Source organism: Rhinolophus sinicus, linkage group LG03 (assembly GCF_036562045.2).
Source record: "Rhinolophus sinicus isolate RSC01 linkage group LG03, ASM3656204v1, whole genome shotgun sequence".
In the NCBI taxonomy this organism is placed as follows: domain Eukaryota; kingdom Metazoa; phylum Chordata; class Mammalia; order Chiroptera; family Rhinolophidae; genus Rhinolophus; species Rhinolophus sinicus.
The window spans coordinates 110,653,131-110,670,912 of record NC_133753.1 but is presented as its reverse complement, the minus strand read 5'-3'; the positions used below and the strand labels follow the sequence as shown (position 1 = coordinate 110,670,912).

The 17,782-nt window shown below is 40.6% G+C and overlaps 1 protein-coding gene across 2 annotated transcripts; it reads left to right on the top strand.

Annotated features, from left to right (window-relative positions):
- The first annotated feature begins 225 nt into the window (after window positions 1-225).
- LOC109447749 (isochorismatase domain-containing protein 1) lies at window positions 226-17,140 on the top strand. Of its 2 annotated transcripts, none has more exons than XM_019732408.2 (5): window positions 226-745; window positions 8,990-9,109; window positions 9,216-9,419; window positions 11,282-11,398; window positions 15,934-17,140. In XM_019732408.2, exons 1-5 carry the CDS (start codon window positions 437-439, stop codon window positions 16,078-16,080), a joined length of 897 nt encoding a protein of 298 aa, XP_019587967.1. In that variant the 5' UTR covers window positions 226-436; the 3' UTR covers window positions 16,081-17,140. The 2 variants fall into 2 exon arrangements, with proteins under 2 accessions (XP_019587967.1, XP_074184638.1); XM_074328537.1 differs by having other exon boundaries at window positions 338-718.
- The last annotated feature ends 642 nt before the right edge of the window (window positions 17,141-17,782 follow it).

Below are 17,782 nucleotides of genomic sequence, written 5' to 3'. Positions count from 1 at the left end.
GATTACTGCTGCTATCTACGAGGAGGACTGCTTGCCTCTGCAACAGGATCAACAGGTAACTCCTCACAGCAGGTTCTGGCAGCCTGTGTCCCCAAGTACAACTCCAAACTCTCAGAAAACACCACTCATTCTAAGGTGGGCGGAGCCGGATGGAAGGGGTGCCCCAAACCTCTCGGAGAGGCGGCCCCGCAGCAGCTAAAGGTTGGAGAGGGCGATCCGGAGGCCGGCGCAGGCGCTCGCTCACTCGCGCGCGCGCGCACCCGCGCCCCGGCGCCCAGCCCTCCGGTGAGTCCGCCCTCTACCCCAGCGGGAGGAGGACCCGCCCCCTCGCCTTCCCGAGCGGGCTGGCGAGCGGGCGGCGCGGAGGGGCGGGGCCGCAGCGGCCGGCAGTATCTGCGCCTCGGCGGCCTCGGAACTGGCAGACGCTCGGGGGAACATGGCGGCGACGGAGGCGGCGGTCCCAGCGCTCCCCAACAGCGGCGGCGTGGGCGCGGGGGCGCCGTCGGGCACGGTCCCAGTGCTCTTCTGCTTCTCGGTCTTTGCGCGGCCCTCGTCCGTGCCGCACGGCGCGGGCTACGAGCTGCTCATCCAGAAGTTCCTCAGCCTCTACGGCGACCAGCTCGACATGCACCGCAAATTCGTGGTGCAGCTCTTCGCGGAGGAGTGGGGCCAGTACGTGGACCTGCCCAAGGGCTTCGCGGTGAGCGAGCGCTGCAAGGTGCGCCTGGTGCCCCTGCAGATTCAGGTGGGTCCTGCCGGTGGGGGAGGCTGCGCGCCCCACCGCTGCCCCCGGTCCCCGTGCGTCCCTGTCCCCGCTGCGCTCCTCAGGTGCCCCGTGCCGCCCGGGCCCTGCGCGCCTCGCCGGCTTGGAAGGGTCGCGTCGCTAGCGCAAGCTTCGGAGACGGCCCAGAGAATGTGCCGGTCCGAAGGTGACGGTCACCAGCTGTCCTCGGTCGAGGTGGGGGCGTGGGCCTCCCAGCTGGTGGCGGCGCGCGCGAACGCCCCCACGTGTGTGGTCCTCAGCCGCCCGCATCCGCTTTGTGTGCCAGGACCAAGTCCCAGCCTCCTGCGTAACCAAAAGGCTGTGCAGTAGTGGCTGTGTTTTTATGTTGAGGTGATGCAGCACGAGGGGAAAGAGATTGTGAGGAGTATTGGCCTTAGGGTTTGTTACCCGGAGTTGTGTTCACCACTTGCGGGAACACAAACTTCAAGGAGTCAGACCTTTTCCCCCTCCTCTTCCCCAGCTTTCAATTTCTTGACCTTAAGCCTCCCTAACCCTTAAGTGAAGTAACCTTTCCTTAGCCTCTTCCTAGTACCTGTCACCTGTATCTGTTGATTTATTATATACACGCGTCGCCTACATTGAAGAAGTCGTTTGACTCCAGGACTGCAACACCTTATTAAATATCAACTTCAGCTAGACCATGATTTCCTGGTCGTGCTGGCTGAGAAAGTTGTTATACCTCAGGACTATCTTACATCTTCTAAATATTATTTTAAAAGCTATGCTCTAATACTACAGTGGGTCAGGTCTCCTGTCCTCTTTGTACATTCAGAGGATTCACTGGAGGATTTATATTTTTTTAAAAGAAAACATAAAGGTATATTTTAGATATTACACCATCAACATTTTTTCTTTAGTCGAGAAATTCATAAGCCATTTCTTCAGGAGGCCAAATTGGAATGTGGGATTCAGAGTTAGAAGGCATTTTAATATTCAAGTGTTTTCTGAGGATTATTCTCTAGTTTTTTCAGCTGTCGTAGGCAGTGGAATTGGTCTTGTTTCCTCTCACTCTAACACCCTTGCCAGAAGCTTCCAAAGCAGGTACTTTAGCCTGGATAAAGTTCCTGTTCAGAGGACAAAGGCCTTGAGAGTCCACTGCCAACCCTGGAGAGTCTAGAGGGAGGCAGATGGTCTCTATTACCCCAGAATTTGTCCTGCTGTACTTACAGAGAATTTGGAAAAATTGTGGTTCGGTGGTGTTTACTACTCCCCATTTTTATGTCTTCAGGAGTTTTCATGGCAGTCACGGGAATGTAAAGTACAGCATAGGGAATGTAGTCAATAATATTGTAATAACTATATATGGTGTCAGATGAGTGTTAGATTTCCTGGGGTGATCACTTCATAAGGTGTGTAAATGTCTCATCACGATGTGTACACCTGAAATTAATATAATAGTGTATGTCAACTGTAATTGAAAAATGAATTTTAAAAAATTAAAAATTAAATTAAAAAAGGCTGACACCTCTCTGCAGCCTTCCTTGTCCGTCTATTTAGATTATTGCTGCCAAAATACCTAAGAAGTTGGATGCACCTTTGACAAATCCATTAATAAAGGCAAGAATCCAAATACCAGCTGAGGAGGTCTAGCGCTATCCTGAGGACCCAGGCTTCTTTGTGATGATTTGCTGTAGTGGTTGGGAGGGAGGGTGGGCTGTTACCTATTAAGATGTTTTGCCAAAGTAGCACCTCCCCCCACACACACATCTGTAAGGTTTTTTCCTTCTCCAAGGTAGGATTTTTTTTTTTTTTGAAAAATCCAAAGCTTGTGTCTGACAACTCTTCGTAATTAAACATTCTGGAAATGAATAATGCATATGTGTATATTTGAAATGTCTTGTACATTCTCAAAAGGCATTATAGAATTCAGGTCACTCGTGGCTTTTGAAACATTTCGCTTGGTATAGGAGATAATTTTTTGTGGTGATATTTAAATAATTACAATAATAGCACTACTCTGTACCATTCTTTAAAAAAAAATTTTTTTCACTACATAGTCCAAGAATTCTTAAGTATCTGTTATATAATACTTTATATATTCTTAAATATTTTAAAATATTTTTCTTCTATGTCATTTCATTTTAGGAATCTTATATTTTGATTTCTTCAGCCAGGTGCCTCCCCCAGCTTAAAAATAGATAACGTGGAGGGATCCATGCACACGCACACATACGTACACACTCCCCACATATCCATATACCTATTCTGGTACCTATTTATATCTATATGAAAACATAATATATGCATATATTTGTATATATGTGTGTATATACTCTCAGAAGAGAAAGACAAGATATTTCTTTTCATGACCATTTTACTATATGTTTTTTGGAACCCAGCTTATAATCCTAGAGACATGAACATTTTATGCTAGAGTTCTTTCTACAGACATTTGGGTGGCAGCTATAAGTGCCTGGCACAGTGAATGCAAACGTGAATAAGACCCAATTCTCGTTCTGCAGAAGAGCAGAACAGACAGGGGGTTGCCAAGGTTCCAAGGTGGATGCACGAAAGGATGTGAAGGACCTCCGTTATAACTGACTGTAGCATTCATGGTTTCTTTTATATGCTTAATGAAAATATCAAGCTGAATGGAAAATAGGCCACCAACTTGAACTTGTAATGTCATTTGTTTTGATGTTATTCATCATTCTTTGGAATAGATGCCTGTCATGTAGGAAGATTCAAGGTGGCCCATTGGTGAGGCCATGCTGCTGGGATGGTAGGCCCCTTCTCCCAGAGGCAGGGACAAAGAACATAAGTTTGGCCACATGTCATCCACTGCTTAAATAATGTGACTTGTTATTTCTCCAAACATAGCCTTAGAGCCTCCATGACCCTGGGTCACATACTATGTATTCTAGAATATATTCTCTATTTCCATAGGGGTCTAAGTTTGCTTTCCTGTTTGTTCTGACTGTCATTGCTAGTGACCTTGTAAAACACAGTGGTTGCTTGTGCCACACTGTCTGCACCCATGTTTGGTTAGTGGTTCTATGGGGATAGATCTTTAAGACCCCCATTGCCAGTATTAGCCTATAGTAACTTTTTAGTGTCTTCTTTTATGAAATAGTCTGTCAAAGTGATCAAGGTCTGCTGACAGCTCAGGTAGCTGAACAGCTCTTGTTTCAAGCATGGTTTATGTGTCTAGCTTTGTCAGAATGCTCGAAGTCTGAGGAATTTTGAGATGCAGGAGAAGAAATGTAAATGAGAGGATTATGCAGTGGGAATTTAGGTCATTTTTATGACTTACAAGTTTTAATTTTTCAAATGGAATTTGCCAAGTTTTAACTAATGGAAACATTCATCTCTGAAAACTCATGTAAATTTGATATCATACCTCCACCAGTGTGTTTTCCAGCTTGTCACCAGGGAAGGCAGAGCCCAAATAGAAGAGAGGAAGATGTAGACGTTGTGAGAAGGATGCCAGTGAGAGGATTTTGCTTTAGTACGGAGGAGGGAAGGCTCTGACAGCTTTGTGTGGGCAAAAGATAAGGGCTTCCCTGGGAAGGTTATTTTGACCTTTTCCTGAGATTGTTAGTTGTGAAGGGATTTGGCCCCAGCTTTCACTAAGAAGTTTATTACTACTGTTACTATTTTAAACAGGGTGTGGACATTTTATAGCTAGAAGAGACCCAAGAGTTCATGGTGGGAAGAGAGAGAAGGCAAGGTTTGGAAAGAAGAGGAAAAGGAATCTGCTCCCCCTTGGGCTTGCTAGTTTGAAATGGGTGACTTTTTAGTATGGAATCGTTACTATGGGAGCATATGGGAGGAGCAGGTAGAAATAAATATTATTTGGCAGCCTAAATGAAAAAGTCTAAAAACTGTTTTGCCAGAAACAGATCATGCAATGGTTTAAGTATTTTGGTGACATTTGGAAATCTACTTTATGAATCATAATTCTGCAGACTATATTAACAAGTTAGGCAATATTAGTGTGTGTGTATATATCTGTATAATATATGTGTATATACATACATATATATGGATCTTAGTAGTAAATGGTATTTTTAACGTCATTACACAAAAAGTTTTTTAACATGCTGAACTTCAGAGTGTGGTGTATGTTTCCTATACGAGAGATAGCACAATAGCCTAATGTATTTATTGATTGATTACATGAAGCTCATTAAATCCTTGAAATAGCCTTATGAGGTAGATACTATTTTTCTTGCTTTGTTACAGATTAAGAAACTGCTGTTTGGAGATAATAATGGATTGGCCTAATTTAATGTAATTGAAATTAGTGAAATTGAGATTTGGACTCAGATTCTAATGTCCATGGGCTGTGCTGTGTAGGGAGCCTTGTAACCCGGGGAAATCATCACACAAACTTCTGTTTTAAGTGAGTCAGTATTGGAACAAGGTCTTAACTGTAGCTGGGTAGTCAGATTTCCTTAAAAACACTTCTGAGTGAAATAATTATGCCCCATGTCCTTTTCTGGACTTTCACCCAAGCAGATCATGCCTGTTTTGTGACTCTAATAGACTACCAACATTTTGAAAACATGCATTTACAATTCCAATCTTTAATCATTCCTAAAGATACACATTTTACTCACTGTAGTAGTTGACTGAGGGGCTGCTATTCCAAAGTACCACACACTTAGTGGCTTACAAACAGAAATTTATTTTCACCCCAGTTCTGTAGGCTAGAGCCCAGGGTTGGTTCCTTCTGGGTTGTGAGGGAAAATCTGTTCCATGCCTCTGTCCTGGTTTTTGGTAATTTGCTGGTAATTTTTGGCATTGTTCGGCTTATAGATACATCACACTGATCTCTGCCTTCCTGTTCACAAGGCCACTCTGTCCAAATAGCCCCTTTTTATAAGGATGCCAGTCATATTGAACGAAGCATCCACCCTCCTTTAGTATGACCTCATCCTAACTAATTTCCCCCCCCCTTCTTCCACCTCCCCCACCCCCCCAATCCGATTCAAGCCGTTGTTTCTCAGTCTAGTTGTGTAGGACACAGCTCCTGGCCCATGCTGGTATTATGAGCCTTGCACTTCCCCCTGGCTGAGGTGGTCAGTCCTCAGTCAGCTGCTCACAATGGTTGCTGGCCACTCACATTGGCCACCGGCCACTCATGGCAGCACACAGCAGCCCGGCAGCTCACGCCAACCTCCAGCTGCTCACGGCAGTCCAGCTCCAGGGAGATCCATTATTCACAGTCTTAGCTGTAGAGGGCACAGCTCACTGGCCCATGTGGGAATCCAACCGGCGCCCTCGGTGTTAGAAGCACGGAGCTCCAACCACCTGAGCCACCAGGCCAGCCTAGTATGTGTTATTTATGTATGGATATGTGTAGATATGTGAAGGTATGTGTGTGTGTGTGTGTGTGTGTGTCTGTCTGTCTGTCTGTGTATATACACATATTTTAACATGTGATTTCTTCATGCTTCTTGAACATACATTGACCTGTAATTGCTACACTTACTTGTGATGGCACTTGGTCAAGTCCACTTTTAATTTGCTATCTTGCAGTTGCAAGATGTAAATGGCTATGAACAGGATTTTTAGTTAACTACAAGGTTTTGTTTTAAGAGAAATTCATGAGTAAGAAGTCCCTGAAGTATAGTCAGTGTATAATTTAACAACAGCTTTTGGAATTCATACAGATTAGTGAGGGGGAGGGGGTGTTGGTTAGACATGGTTAGAGGGTTTTTTGGTTTGATTTGGGGTTTTTCATTTTTTATTTTTTTGTAGCCTCAAAGCCTCTTTTGGCTTATAAGACTTGGAGCTTATTCATAAAGTAATATCTTTTTCCCCAACTACCATAGTATAGGGAGACCATTTTTTAAAATAAACTTTTTATTTTAGAATAATGTTAGAGTTACAGCAAAGATAGCACAGAGTTTTATACCTGTATCTAGCTCCCCCTCTTATTAACGTCTTAGGTTATTGTAGCATATTTCTCATAATTAAGGCACCAGTATTAGTACATTACTGTTAACTGAGCTCCACACTTCGTTAAAATTTCAGTAGCTTTTCCCTAATACCCTTTTCTGCTCCCGGATCCAATCCAAGGTAACTAATTACATTTAGTTGTCATGTCTCCTTAGGCTCTTCTGGGCTATGACAGTTTCTCAGATTTGCATTGTTTTTGATGATCTTGACAGTTTTGAGAAGTACTGGTCAGATATTTTGGTAGCATGTACCTCAGTTTTGGTTTATCTGATCTTTTTTCATACATAGATTGGAGTTGTGGGGTTTTGAGAGAAAGATCATGAAGGTCATTCTCATTACGTTACATCAAGGCTACATACCGTGTTTCCCCGAAAATAAGACCTAGCCGGACCATCACCTCTAATGTGTCTTTTGAAGCAAAAATTAATATAAGACCCAGTTTTATGTAAGACCCGGTATTCCATTCTATGCTACCCAGTATTATGTTATGTTATGTTATATTATAGTATATTTAGTATATTATATTATATTATATTATATTATATTATATTATATTATATTATATTATATTATATTAAAATAAGACCAGGTCTTATATTAATTTTTGCTCCAAAAGACGCATTAGAGCTGATTGTCTGGCTAGGTCTTATTTTCGGGAAACACGGTATTAAGGATAAAAGATTCTTTTTAACGATTCACTTAATTCCTGTAGTAATTGTTTCCTAAAAGTATGCTGTGTGCAGGATACTAAGGCAGAGTCTAGGGCCAGGCTGGTGATGAAGTCACCACCATGTAATGGGGACACCGGTTCCTCTAGAAAATGATTAGTAATCATCATCCGTGGGTGGTTTTAGAGAGAGCAAAACAGGATAAGTAGAGGGAAGGTTTAGGAGGTGAGTAGTGGTGTGGTTTCATTCAGAACCAGATTGCATCCTTTACAGAGCTTTCTGTAATTTGAGAAGGTAGAAAGAAAAGCACCATGGACTTTTAAGAATTCAGTGAAATTAATTATTATATTCAATAGTGATTTTCACTGTTTGGTAGAACCATATTAGGCCCAAGTTGTTAGAGTAGACCAGTCACAGCAATTAATGTAAACTCTTGGTAATCGAATACCCAATTTTCACCTTAATTCGTTGAGTTTCTTGATTGTGATAAATATGTTTAAAAATGCAGATGTCAAATTTATGTCTGTCCATTTAACAGTAGTGATGTGCTTGGCATCATTTCATTACGTTTTTGTGAACTCTAAGAAATTACTCTTGAGAATAGTGTCTTAATATTTCTGTCTTGATTATAGCAATAATTGTGGATTTGTTTCTGTTGCTTTTTTAGTTTTATGTTCCATGGTCTCTGCTACAGATTATTTTAAATTTAACTCTTTATGTGTAAACAATGCCATCATCAAGTTTATGTGTTTTACTATTGTAACATTTTTTTCTGATTATAAAGGTAATACATATTTTTAAAATGACATCCAGAAAATGTTTTTAAATAGCACTTGGAAAATATAAAAAAGTACAAATAAGACAAATAATCAAACAAAAACTCATGGACACAGACAACAGTTTACTGGTTACCAGATGGTGGAAGTTGGGAAAGAAGAAGGTAAAGGGGGTCAAATATGTGGTGATGGAAGGAGAACTGACTGTTGGTGGTGAACACACAACACTGACAGGTTATGTGTTATAAAATTGTACACTTGAAACCTATATAATTTTACTAACCAATGTCACCCCAATAAATTTAATAAAAAGAATAAATATTATATAGATAGAAAGGTAGGTATATGGATAAGAAAGGTATAAAGAAAAAAAAATTACCAACAACCCTAACTATAATATATAACCATTTATTATTTTCATATATTAGCTTCTACTTTTTATCATATTTTTACGTTATTGAAATACCATTGAACTGTGTTCTGTTTTTAAAATTCACATTAGATTATGAATATGTCTTCTTTGATGGGACAAATTCTTTGAAAACATATACATGTGTTATTTTCATTGGCTAAAAAATGTTTTCCATGTGAATGTGTTAAAATTTGTGAAATCATTTCTGTATTGTTGATCCTGGATATTACTAATTCTCACTATTAAAAGCAGTTCAGTGAACATCTTCATGGATCTTTTTTTTCCTGTAATTCAGATCATTTCTTTTGGTTAATAGTTGCAGAAATTGACTTACAGGGTCAAACCAGTAGGAACATTTTTCTTCCTTTATTGACCTCCACTGAAACTAAATGTCATTGTATTATGCATTGAGTACTAAATCATTGTTTTCTTTTTTTCTCAGCTCACTACCCTGGGAAATCTTACTCCTTCAAGCACTGTGTTTTTCTGCTGTGATATGCAGGAAAGGTTCAGACCAGCCATCAAGTATTTTGGGGATATTATCAGCGTGGGACAAAGATTGGTATGCTTGCTTATTTTTTCTAATTCACTGAAGCATAATATACATTCATATATACACACATACGTATATTGCTTATTATCTTTGTGGGTTTTGTTTTGTTTTGCAGTTACAAGGGGCCCGGATTTTAGGAATTCCTGTTATCGTAACAGAACAGTACCCTAAAGGTCTTGGAAGCACTGTTCAAGAAATTGATTTAACAGGTGTAAAACTGGTACTTCCAAAGACCAAGTTTTCAATGGTATTACCGGAAGTAGAAGCAGCATTAGCAGAGATTCCTGGAGTCAGGAGTGTTGTGTTATTTGGAGTGGAAGTAAGTACCTTTTGTTATATTTTGGACATGGTATCATTTGTAGAAAACTTGATTCCAGAATGCATTTTTGTATATAGAATACCATGTAGTTGGTAATCATGATGAAAAATAGCTGTTTATTATTGATTGATCAGCATGCCTCTGATCCAAACACTTTATATTAGGTTGGTGCAAAAGTAATTGCGGTTTTTGCAGTTATTTTTAACCTTTTAAACGGCAATTACTTTTGCACCAACCTAATATATACACGTTTTAATTCATGAAACTCTCACAGCAACCCTCTGAGCTAAGTTTTCTTGGTCTTCCCATATCATATATGAGGAAACTAAAACACAGATGCTGCGTGACTTGCCCAAGGTCATACAGCTAGTTGGGGGGTGGAGCTAGATTTGAATCTTAGGTTGGTGAATTCTTGGGCCTTTACTTTTAACTGCTCCTTTGGAACACATTTTCATCAAAGGTATAATTTTTTATTTATGTGCTGTAGGATTTCACCTTGGTCATATTTTTGCTTGAGAAGAACCTTAGATGTCATGTCACTCATTGTCCTTCACATTTGAATTATGTACATACCTTTTTATTTATTTATTTATTTTAAGAAAGACGCAGCTCACAGTGGCCCATGCGGGGATCGAACTAGCAATCTTGGTGTTATTAGCACCACACTCTAGCCAGCTGATCTAACTGGCACCCTTGTACATAACTTTTTAAAGGGAAAGAATACTCATGGATTCCTAACACTGATTAAAATGATCTTTTTGTTTGATTTTTTTGCACAAACAGAATATAAGTACTTATTCATAGCTTATAAACAACTGTTGAACTAAATTTTAAAAAGTATGAAAAAAGTATAAAAACAGTGAAATCCAAATAATATTAATTTATTTACCATGTTTCGGTAGTAGGTTTATAGTAGTAGGTTTTAATAGTAGAAAGATGTAGTCTCGGGTTTAGATGTATGTTAAATATCTGTATTTTGACTTCAGTGATAATATAGAGAAAGCCTGTTTGTATAAGTATGTCTCACCAGATGCTGTTGCCGACATCTGTACTTTTTTTGCTCATTTATCATTATTAAACCTCATGCCTAAGGAAAATCATCTTTGAGCTGTCCTCCAGTGCTAATTTTAATAAGGTGTCAGTAGATAAAAGCTTTCTTGTCATGTAAGATACGTGGCATTAATGGCATCATGGCATTATTGAAATCTGCTTTTATTGGTTGTTTCATTGGTAATAACACAGTTATTGTTGGAGCATGTTTTTACTCTATATTTTCTGCTAATGATGTGTTGTTACAAGTTAGTACTTACTAAGATGGAACCTGTATAATACATTTGCTAATGATATAGACTGGGTATTTTTGCCTGTGTCACATGCTGTTTTTAACTTGGCCTACCTTTCCTCCTGGATGCCATGTGACAACTCAGCTTTCCCACTACTTTCTCAGTCTGCAGTACTGCTGACTCATTATTTGTGTTAAGCACTTGGTGTGAATTCACATATAACCTCCACTGTGAGTGGCATCAAAACTGAGTGGTACTAGTCAGCTGTCTAAAGGTCATCCAGGTGACATACTTGTAGAGGAATATCTTTTAAAAAATTATCACAGAGCTCTAAGAATGTGATCAAGGTTCCTAGTATGAGGAACGTTGATGTAATCCAATTCCCAACTTTACAAGGAGGAAACCAAAGCCAGAGATGCAGTTTATGCCCATAATCATCGAGCAAGTTAGAGACAAAATTAGAGGTATCACAAGGTTGTTAGACATACAGTGCTCTCTCTGCTTCATGTGTGCTTGCACATTTGTAAAATGCTTTTAGTTGACTGCCTTACTGCATACGATTTTTTACTTTCCCACTAGACTCACGTGTGCATCCAACAAACAGCTCTGGAACTAGTTGGCCGAGGTATTGAGGTTCATATTGTTGCTGACGCCACCTCATCAAGAAGCATGATGGACAGGATGTTTGCTCTTGAGGTAACTGTCCTGCTTTAAAATAAATCATTTATCACTTTTCCAAATAAATTTGCAGAGCATTGAATATTTAACAGCAACTGAAAGATTGACCTCTTAAATTTGAGTTTGGTCAAACAGTGTCTGATTCATTGATTTCCTGGAGTCTGGACTGTGCATTGATGAACATTTGAGGTCTCACCCCCATATCTTATCTTATATCTTCTGTTTCCTTAGGACTAGATTACTAGTGATGCCTTATACCTTTTGTCATAAATTTGCTATATAGTGTTAATGTGTGAACTAAGAGGTATTCCAGTAAGCTTAATCTGAAGCATTTAGAGATTTGCAAATTAGAAACAGCTCACCTAGGTTTAACTCAGCCATGATCTAGCCAAATCCAGGCACAGTGGGCCTAAGCCTGGTTCAGCCTCACATCTGGTTTCCTCAGACTTGAGTTTCTGGGGCTAGGTGGTGTGTCACTGAGTGTGGACGCCACACACACAGTGTTTCACGGCTCTTTGCACTAGAATGTAAGGGTGGCGGTGATCTCTGCGCAGTGTTGCATAGCAGGAGTCTTACGTAAGCATTTCCTGTTCCCAGACATTGAAAAGCAAACTACCACATAACCCTTTAACACATTCACTCCATATTGTGGTGTGTTCTCTCTCTCTCTCTCTCTCTCTCTCTCTCTCTCTCATTTAATTCTAATTCAGTAATAATTTTAGAATAATGTATGTGGGGATTCAGTTGCCGAGTTCTTTGATTATTTTTATTGAGAGTGAGAAAAATAGATTTTCTTTTTGAGACCCTGTACAAGCTGGCCTATGAAGCACTTTATAGGATTGCTAAATCATCTCTTTAGCCTAAAGTGTTCCCTAGGGTGGTGAGGTAGGGCAAGTGAGGAAGTCAGAGGAAGGAAGGTCTGTGTGGAGGGCTGACACACGAGCAGGTGGGTGGGGCGGCAGCAGCAGTTGTTTTAAGGCCCTGGTTGGCTGTCCCTTCCCTGTTTTATTCCTGAGGCGGTGAGTACTATTTTGGAATTATTCATTTTGTTTAACTGTTTTTAAGTCCATTTGGACAATTGGGTTCTCTGGTAGTTAGGTTCTAAGTGTTGCTTTTCCCCATCTCAGCAAAGATCTTTAAGCTATTCTTACAGCCATGAGTTAACGAACTTCCACTTTTCAAATCCCCTTAGTACTTTGAGTTTAAACACTCCCACTGTCAGAGCCTCACCATCTTGACAAGCAGCTCTTTTCCTCTGTGGATAATTTATCTTTCTGCTAATGCTGAGATCCAGACTTGAAGTGTGTTTCCAAGGAAGTGAAAACTAAAAACATATGAAAAACAAAAATCCTCCTGGCTTGTAAAGACATTTCAAGGACTTTTGTTCTGCAATCATGTCTTTATGATGACATTTATTACAGAAGATTCTGATTGTTGGCGATTCTGTCTTCTCATGAGACTTAGAATAAAAACATAGTCAGCTATTTACCATCTGAACCTTATTCTTTGAGAGGTGGTCTGTAACCTCAGTGACTAGGAGCCAAACAGTGGAGGGATAATACAGGTTTGAGTGCAGGTGCTAGCATTGTGTGAATTTGTGTCCTGGGAATGTTACCTACTATCTGTGCCTCAGATGGAAATCATAATAGCCACCATGTGGGAGGATTTTTGTGAGGATTGAATGAGAATGTGTATTGATAGCACTTAGTACAGTGCCTGACACAGTAAACAGTCAGATGTTAGCTGCTGCTTTTGTTGTTGTTATTATCTGTTGTTATCTTCAGGAGGTTAGTCTTATCAGAAATGTATACACATGTATTAGCTTCCAAGACCCAGAAGGGGCTAGTCCTGGAAGTTCTAAGGAGGGAAGGAAAGAATATGGTCTGGGTTGCTTTGGGAGAGCGTGGAGCAAACAGCATGGCCTTGGCTTAAAGTAACACGGGTGAAAGGGGAAGAAGAATCAGGTCAGGTGGTGATGGGGGGAGGTATGCCACATTCCTGATTTTTCTTCTTCATCTAAATTTGATATGGAGGTGTTGCCCCTAAATGATTGGGAGAAATGTGTGTGTGTGTTTTATTCTATGACTATGATAAAAATAGCAACCTGGCCAGCTCCCTTTCTCTATTCCTTTAGAACACAATGCCTAAGATAATTACTGACCATCCATACTGCCTGTTAAGGTTATTACACTAAAAAGTTTATAGTTAACCATTACTGAAACTTCTGCACCAGGGTCTGTGGTATGTGCTTTATTCAACAAAAACATTTTGAGCACCTGCCATCTGTCAGGCATTGTTGCTTTCAACTAACCATTGTAGAGTAAATGCAGGATAAAGTAGAATGAAGCCCTCACTTGGAGTTCATGTCCTTTTACTCTTGGGGAGTTGTTAGTGTTGCTTGGAAATCTAATGGGTTTGTCTCCCCCCAAAACCCCAATTCCCACTCCTCTCTCTGAGGCTGTCACTGCTTTGTGCTCTTGCATTTTTCAGTTGGTACAGAGCAATCTTTCCTTTGCTTTGGCCTTGTTGGACCGATGTTGCCAGTGTAAGGCAAGAACTGCGGAAACCTATTGGCCATGTACCTGTGTTAGACAGCTGGAGTTTTCTTTCCCCTGGTAGGCCAGGGAAGACAGTGAGTTTGGGACCAGTGTTGTAGGTGTCCTCGTAGCTCAGGGTGGTGGGCGGGAACCAGCCAGTGCCGGGAAAAGCCGCTGCTGTTCTCTCCTTGCTGAGGCACCCTTTCTGGTTGGGGCTGGGCAGGCTCTATGGGAAGGTCTTCGAGCCTCATCTGAAAACTTTGCTTTTGGTGAGGTGAGCCACACCTTCCCCTAACACAGGTTCTGGGCTTGATTATTTTAATCCAATCAGTATTGGCCATATCTCAGTCTTGAAGCCACGTAATACTGTGTAGGTTTCAGCTTACTGAAATGTGTTTCTCTGCCTGACGCGCCCCTGCCACAGTGACCTCACTCAGCCTTACCAAGGGCTGTTGGCCTAGAGTGGACCTGGGTCGGGTCAGCAGAGCTCTGGGAAAAGCTGGCTTCTTCCTGGGTCATCAGATTTCTTCCTCAGACCTGAGAACAGCTTTCTAGTTCCTGCCTCACTAAGGAACTCGAAAGAATAGTGACAACTGACTTTTGTTGGCATTTTGGAGTATATAAAGCACTTTCACTGACAAGGGTGTGATTCAGAGTCAGGCTTAATATTGAAAACCACCGATTCAGCAATGATTGAGTGGTACAGAAGTCAGCGCAGGCCAGCCAGCTGGGAGGGCGAGAGCTGGACGTTCACACAGCTGAGCCGCAGCTCGTCTTAGAGTTATTCTCTGCCCTCTGTCCGAAGCAGGCACGCAGTCCTTTGAGATTTCTATGCGTTTTAATATAGTCAGGAGTTGACGGAAAAGCAAGAAGGAAATTTATTTCCAGAAGTCTTTAAAAAACTCAGAAATAACTCACCTTCTGATATTTGTCCCAATATGAAGGGCACTGGCAGTCTTGCTTTTTATCTTCCTCTTTCCTATGTTTTTCCCTGCTGAGTTCTGGTCAGCTGCTCTGCACACTCATTTTGTTCTGAGGTCCAAGCTTGCTTTCTGATGAGTCGGCTACGGCTTATACTCCCTTCTGCGTCCTTGGGGATAAAAAGAAAGAGTCTGCCAGTGGGAAGGTTGGCCTGTGGATCTACAACCATCTGCAGGACGACTGGCTTGCACTCCACAGGGATGCCCTGGCTGTTCAAGGGACTCACGATGAGAGACTGAGCTGGGGCTTCCCCTGACGTGTCGAGGAAGTTTCTAAGCACCTCATTGCCCATGGTTCGTACAGTGCATGTTCCTTGGGTGCCAGCTGGCCGGTTCTTTGGCCTAGGGTTTCTGCTAACACACAACGTCCAGAAAATGAATCTCTGCTCTAGAATCCTCACCCCACTCCTCCCTCCCCCTTCTCCTCCACTTTCTCTTTCTTCTGTCTCCCTTCTCCCCCTCTTTGAGATTTCTGTCCTTGGTTCTTTATTTTGATTTCCCCTGGAGCAATTTGGCAAAGACATTCTTTGACCTGACAGTGAAACTTTGTACTCTGGTTTACTGATTCTAAAAAAATGGATGATTGTGGCAGTGGTGGTTCTGTTATCATCCAGGGGCACGTTCTTCAACCTTACGCGAGGCTCTTCTGCTGCCAGTCATTTCTTACTTAGTGGAAGGACAGGCAGGCTCTATGTCAGATGTGTAGAGACAGAAAAAAAATTAGAAGCATTGTTTTACAGTCATTAGCTTTGATTTCCCTTCTATCCCTGGCATGTGGGAGTCATAATATTGGCTACCTGTTTTCTTTTACTTGTTTCTAGCCCATGTTACTAATACTGAGAATAACCATAATGGGTTTGTAGTATGGCTGGTTTAAAATCTGTCTGCATCACTGAATTTAATAGTATGGCTCAGGACCCTGATTTTAATAGAGGATACTAATTATTTTGTCGAAGCTATTTTTTGCTGTTTTAATGTAATGTTCATTCTCATGCTTGCTTCTTGATTTGTCTTTATCTTTTTTTTTTTTTTTAAGCGTCTTGCTCGAACCGGGATCATAGTGACTACCAGTGAGGCTGTTTTGCTACAGCTGGTCGCTGATAAAGACCATCCGAAATTCAAGGAAATTCAGAATCTAATTAAGGCGAGTGCCCCCGAGTCGGGTCTGCTTTCCAAAGTATAGGACATTTGAAGGACTGGTACGCTCCTCACCGTCAGGTGACAGCACTGCAACCAGATAAGCTCTTGTCTCTACTAGAATTAAAATGTCAAGTGGAAAATTGGCTCTTTTTTTGCGCCTCTTAGTAAAACTTAACCAGTTAGACCATTCGGGTACTAGTATTTAGTTACAAACATCAAAGGCTTCAGGTGCTGCTTACCTTTTTTCTTAATGTGCTTTTATTTATTAAAAAAATGAAATTATATAATGGGGGTGCCTGTTTGTCTATACTGTATACATTGATGATAACTTTCAAAAGTGCACTCTTGTGACATTTTGTTTTGTGCACTGTAGAGAAACAGATGTATTGATAATAGTTTGACTTTTGTATTATTGTAAGATTGTTATAATGTTAATGTGGATTCAGTGTTTTTACTTTACAGGTTGATTGAAATAGGATTATTATTTCAATTTAAAAAGAATTTAAGAATAGAACTCGAATTCCTGTTACTCCTTTCCCTCACAGTGCAGTCAACTTACAAAACAAGTTGCATCGATCTAACCAGATGAAATTATGTTGAATAATTATGTATCTTTCTTGATTGTGCTAATTTTCTTATTCCGGTCACCATCACTAATTCTCTGTTAATGTTCTCTTTTTTAGCTGAATCTTTTCCTAGAGGGACTCATTGGGTCATTGCTTGTTTTAATTTTGTAAACCAGTGGGATGATTTGCAATGCCATATAATTACTCGAGGACTGTTTGAAATCCTTGAGATACTTACTTTAGCTGACTATCTTTACAACCATCTTGAATACATCTTCTAATATGTGCAAGATTTAGCAAAAGGGTAAAGGCTGGATAAAATGCAGTTTTGAACCATATTTTTGTTTGATATTTTTCTCTACCTACCCTCCAATTATAATGGCACCAGTCATGATTTTATAGTATTAATTTTGTAGTCATTGCTACCCTTCAATAAATTTATTTTCATTAAACACTTATTAGAGGGTTTTAAAACTTTTAAATAGTGTGTGAAATATAGAACATTGCTGTCTTTTATATTAAAATAATTAAAGAAAATGTCTTATGTGAATGAGATTATTTTGTCGCCCACAACATGGCTCTGTGAGTACTGTTCCAGGGATTCTAATACTTATTTAAAGATATAAAATTTTTGACATTCATAATCTTTCAATTCATGGGAATTTCAAAGAAGGAGACTCTTTTGCAGGCGAGGGTAAATGGATTTTACTGAAGGGCCTTCTTCATGATTTCAGAGCAGTAGAAATGCTTGTCCTTTTTTCAGTGGTAACAGACAACAAACTAGCATTCTTCTTTGGGCGGGTGTGTTTAAATATTTATTTCCAGCAAACTTGTGTGTCGAAAAGAAGAATCAAAGATTTCTCCACACTTTAGCTTTTAATAAATTTAGTTTAGTGCTTCTCAACCTTTAATATGAATGCAAATCACCTGGGCATCTTGTTAAAATGCTGACTCTAGTTCAGCAGATCTGGGGTCGAGCCTGACATTTTGCATTTCCATTGGTGCTGCACAGAAGGGGCCACACTTGGAGAAGCAGGGATTTAACTAACAACACCTGTTTTCCTTCGCTGCACCAGACCCTTCATTTCTCACACGATGCCAGCACAGTGAAGCCTTTTCAGAGCTGAAACCAAGGCTGTGACCCTGAATTAGTTTTCTGTGGTTACTATAACATGTTAG

What these genes read in the sequence shown, in the direction of transcription:
- LOC109447749 (XM_019732408.2), top strand. Translation starts at nt 437, where the DNA reads ATGGCGGCGACGGAGGCGGCGGTCCCAGCGCTCCCCAACAGCGGCGGC. An exon ending in TGGTGCCCCTGCAGATTCAG is followed by an intron (nt 746 to 8,989) that starts GTGGGTCCTGCC and finishes TTTTTTTCTCAG; the next exon opens with CTCACTACCCTGGGAAATCT. An exon ending in TCAGCGTGGGACAAAGATTG is followed by an intron (nt 9,110 to 9,215) that starts GTATGCTTGCTT and finishes TTTGTTTTGCAG; the next exon opens with TTACAAGGGGCCCGGATTTT.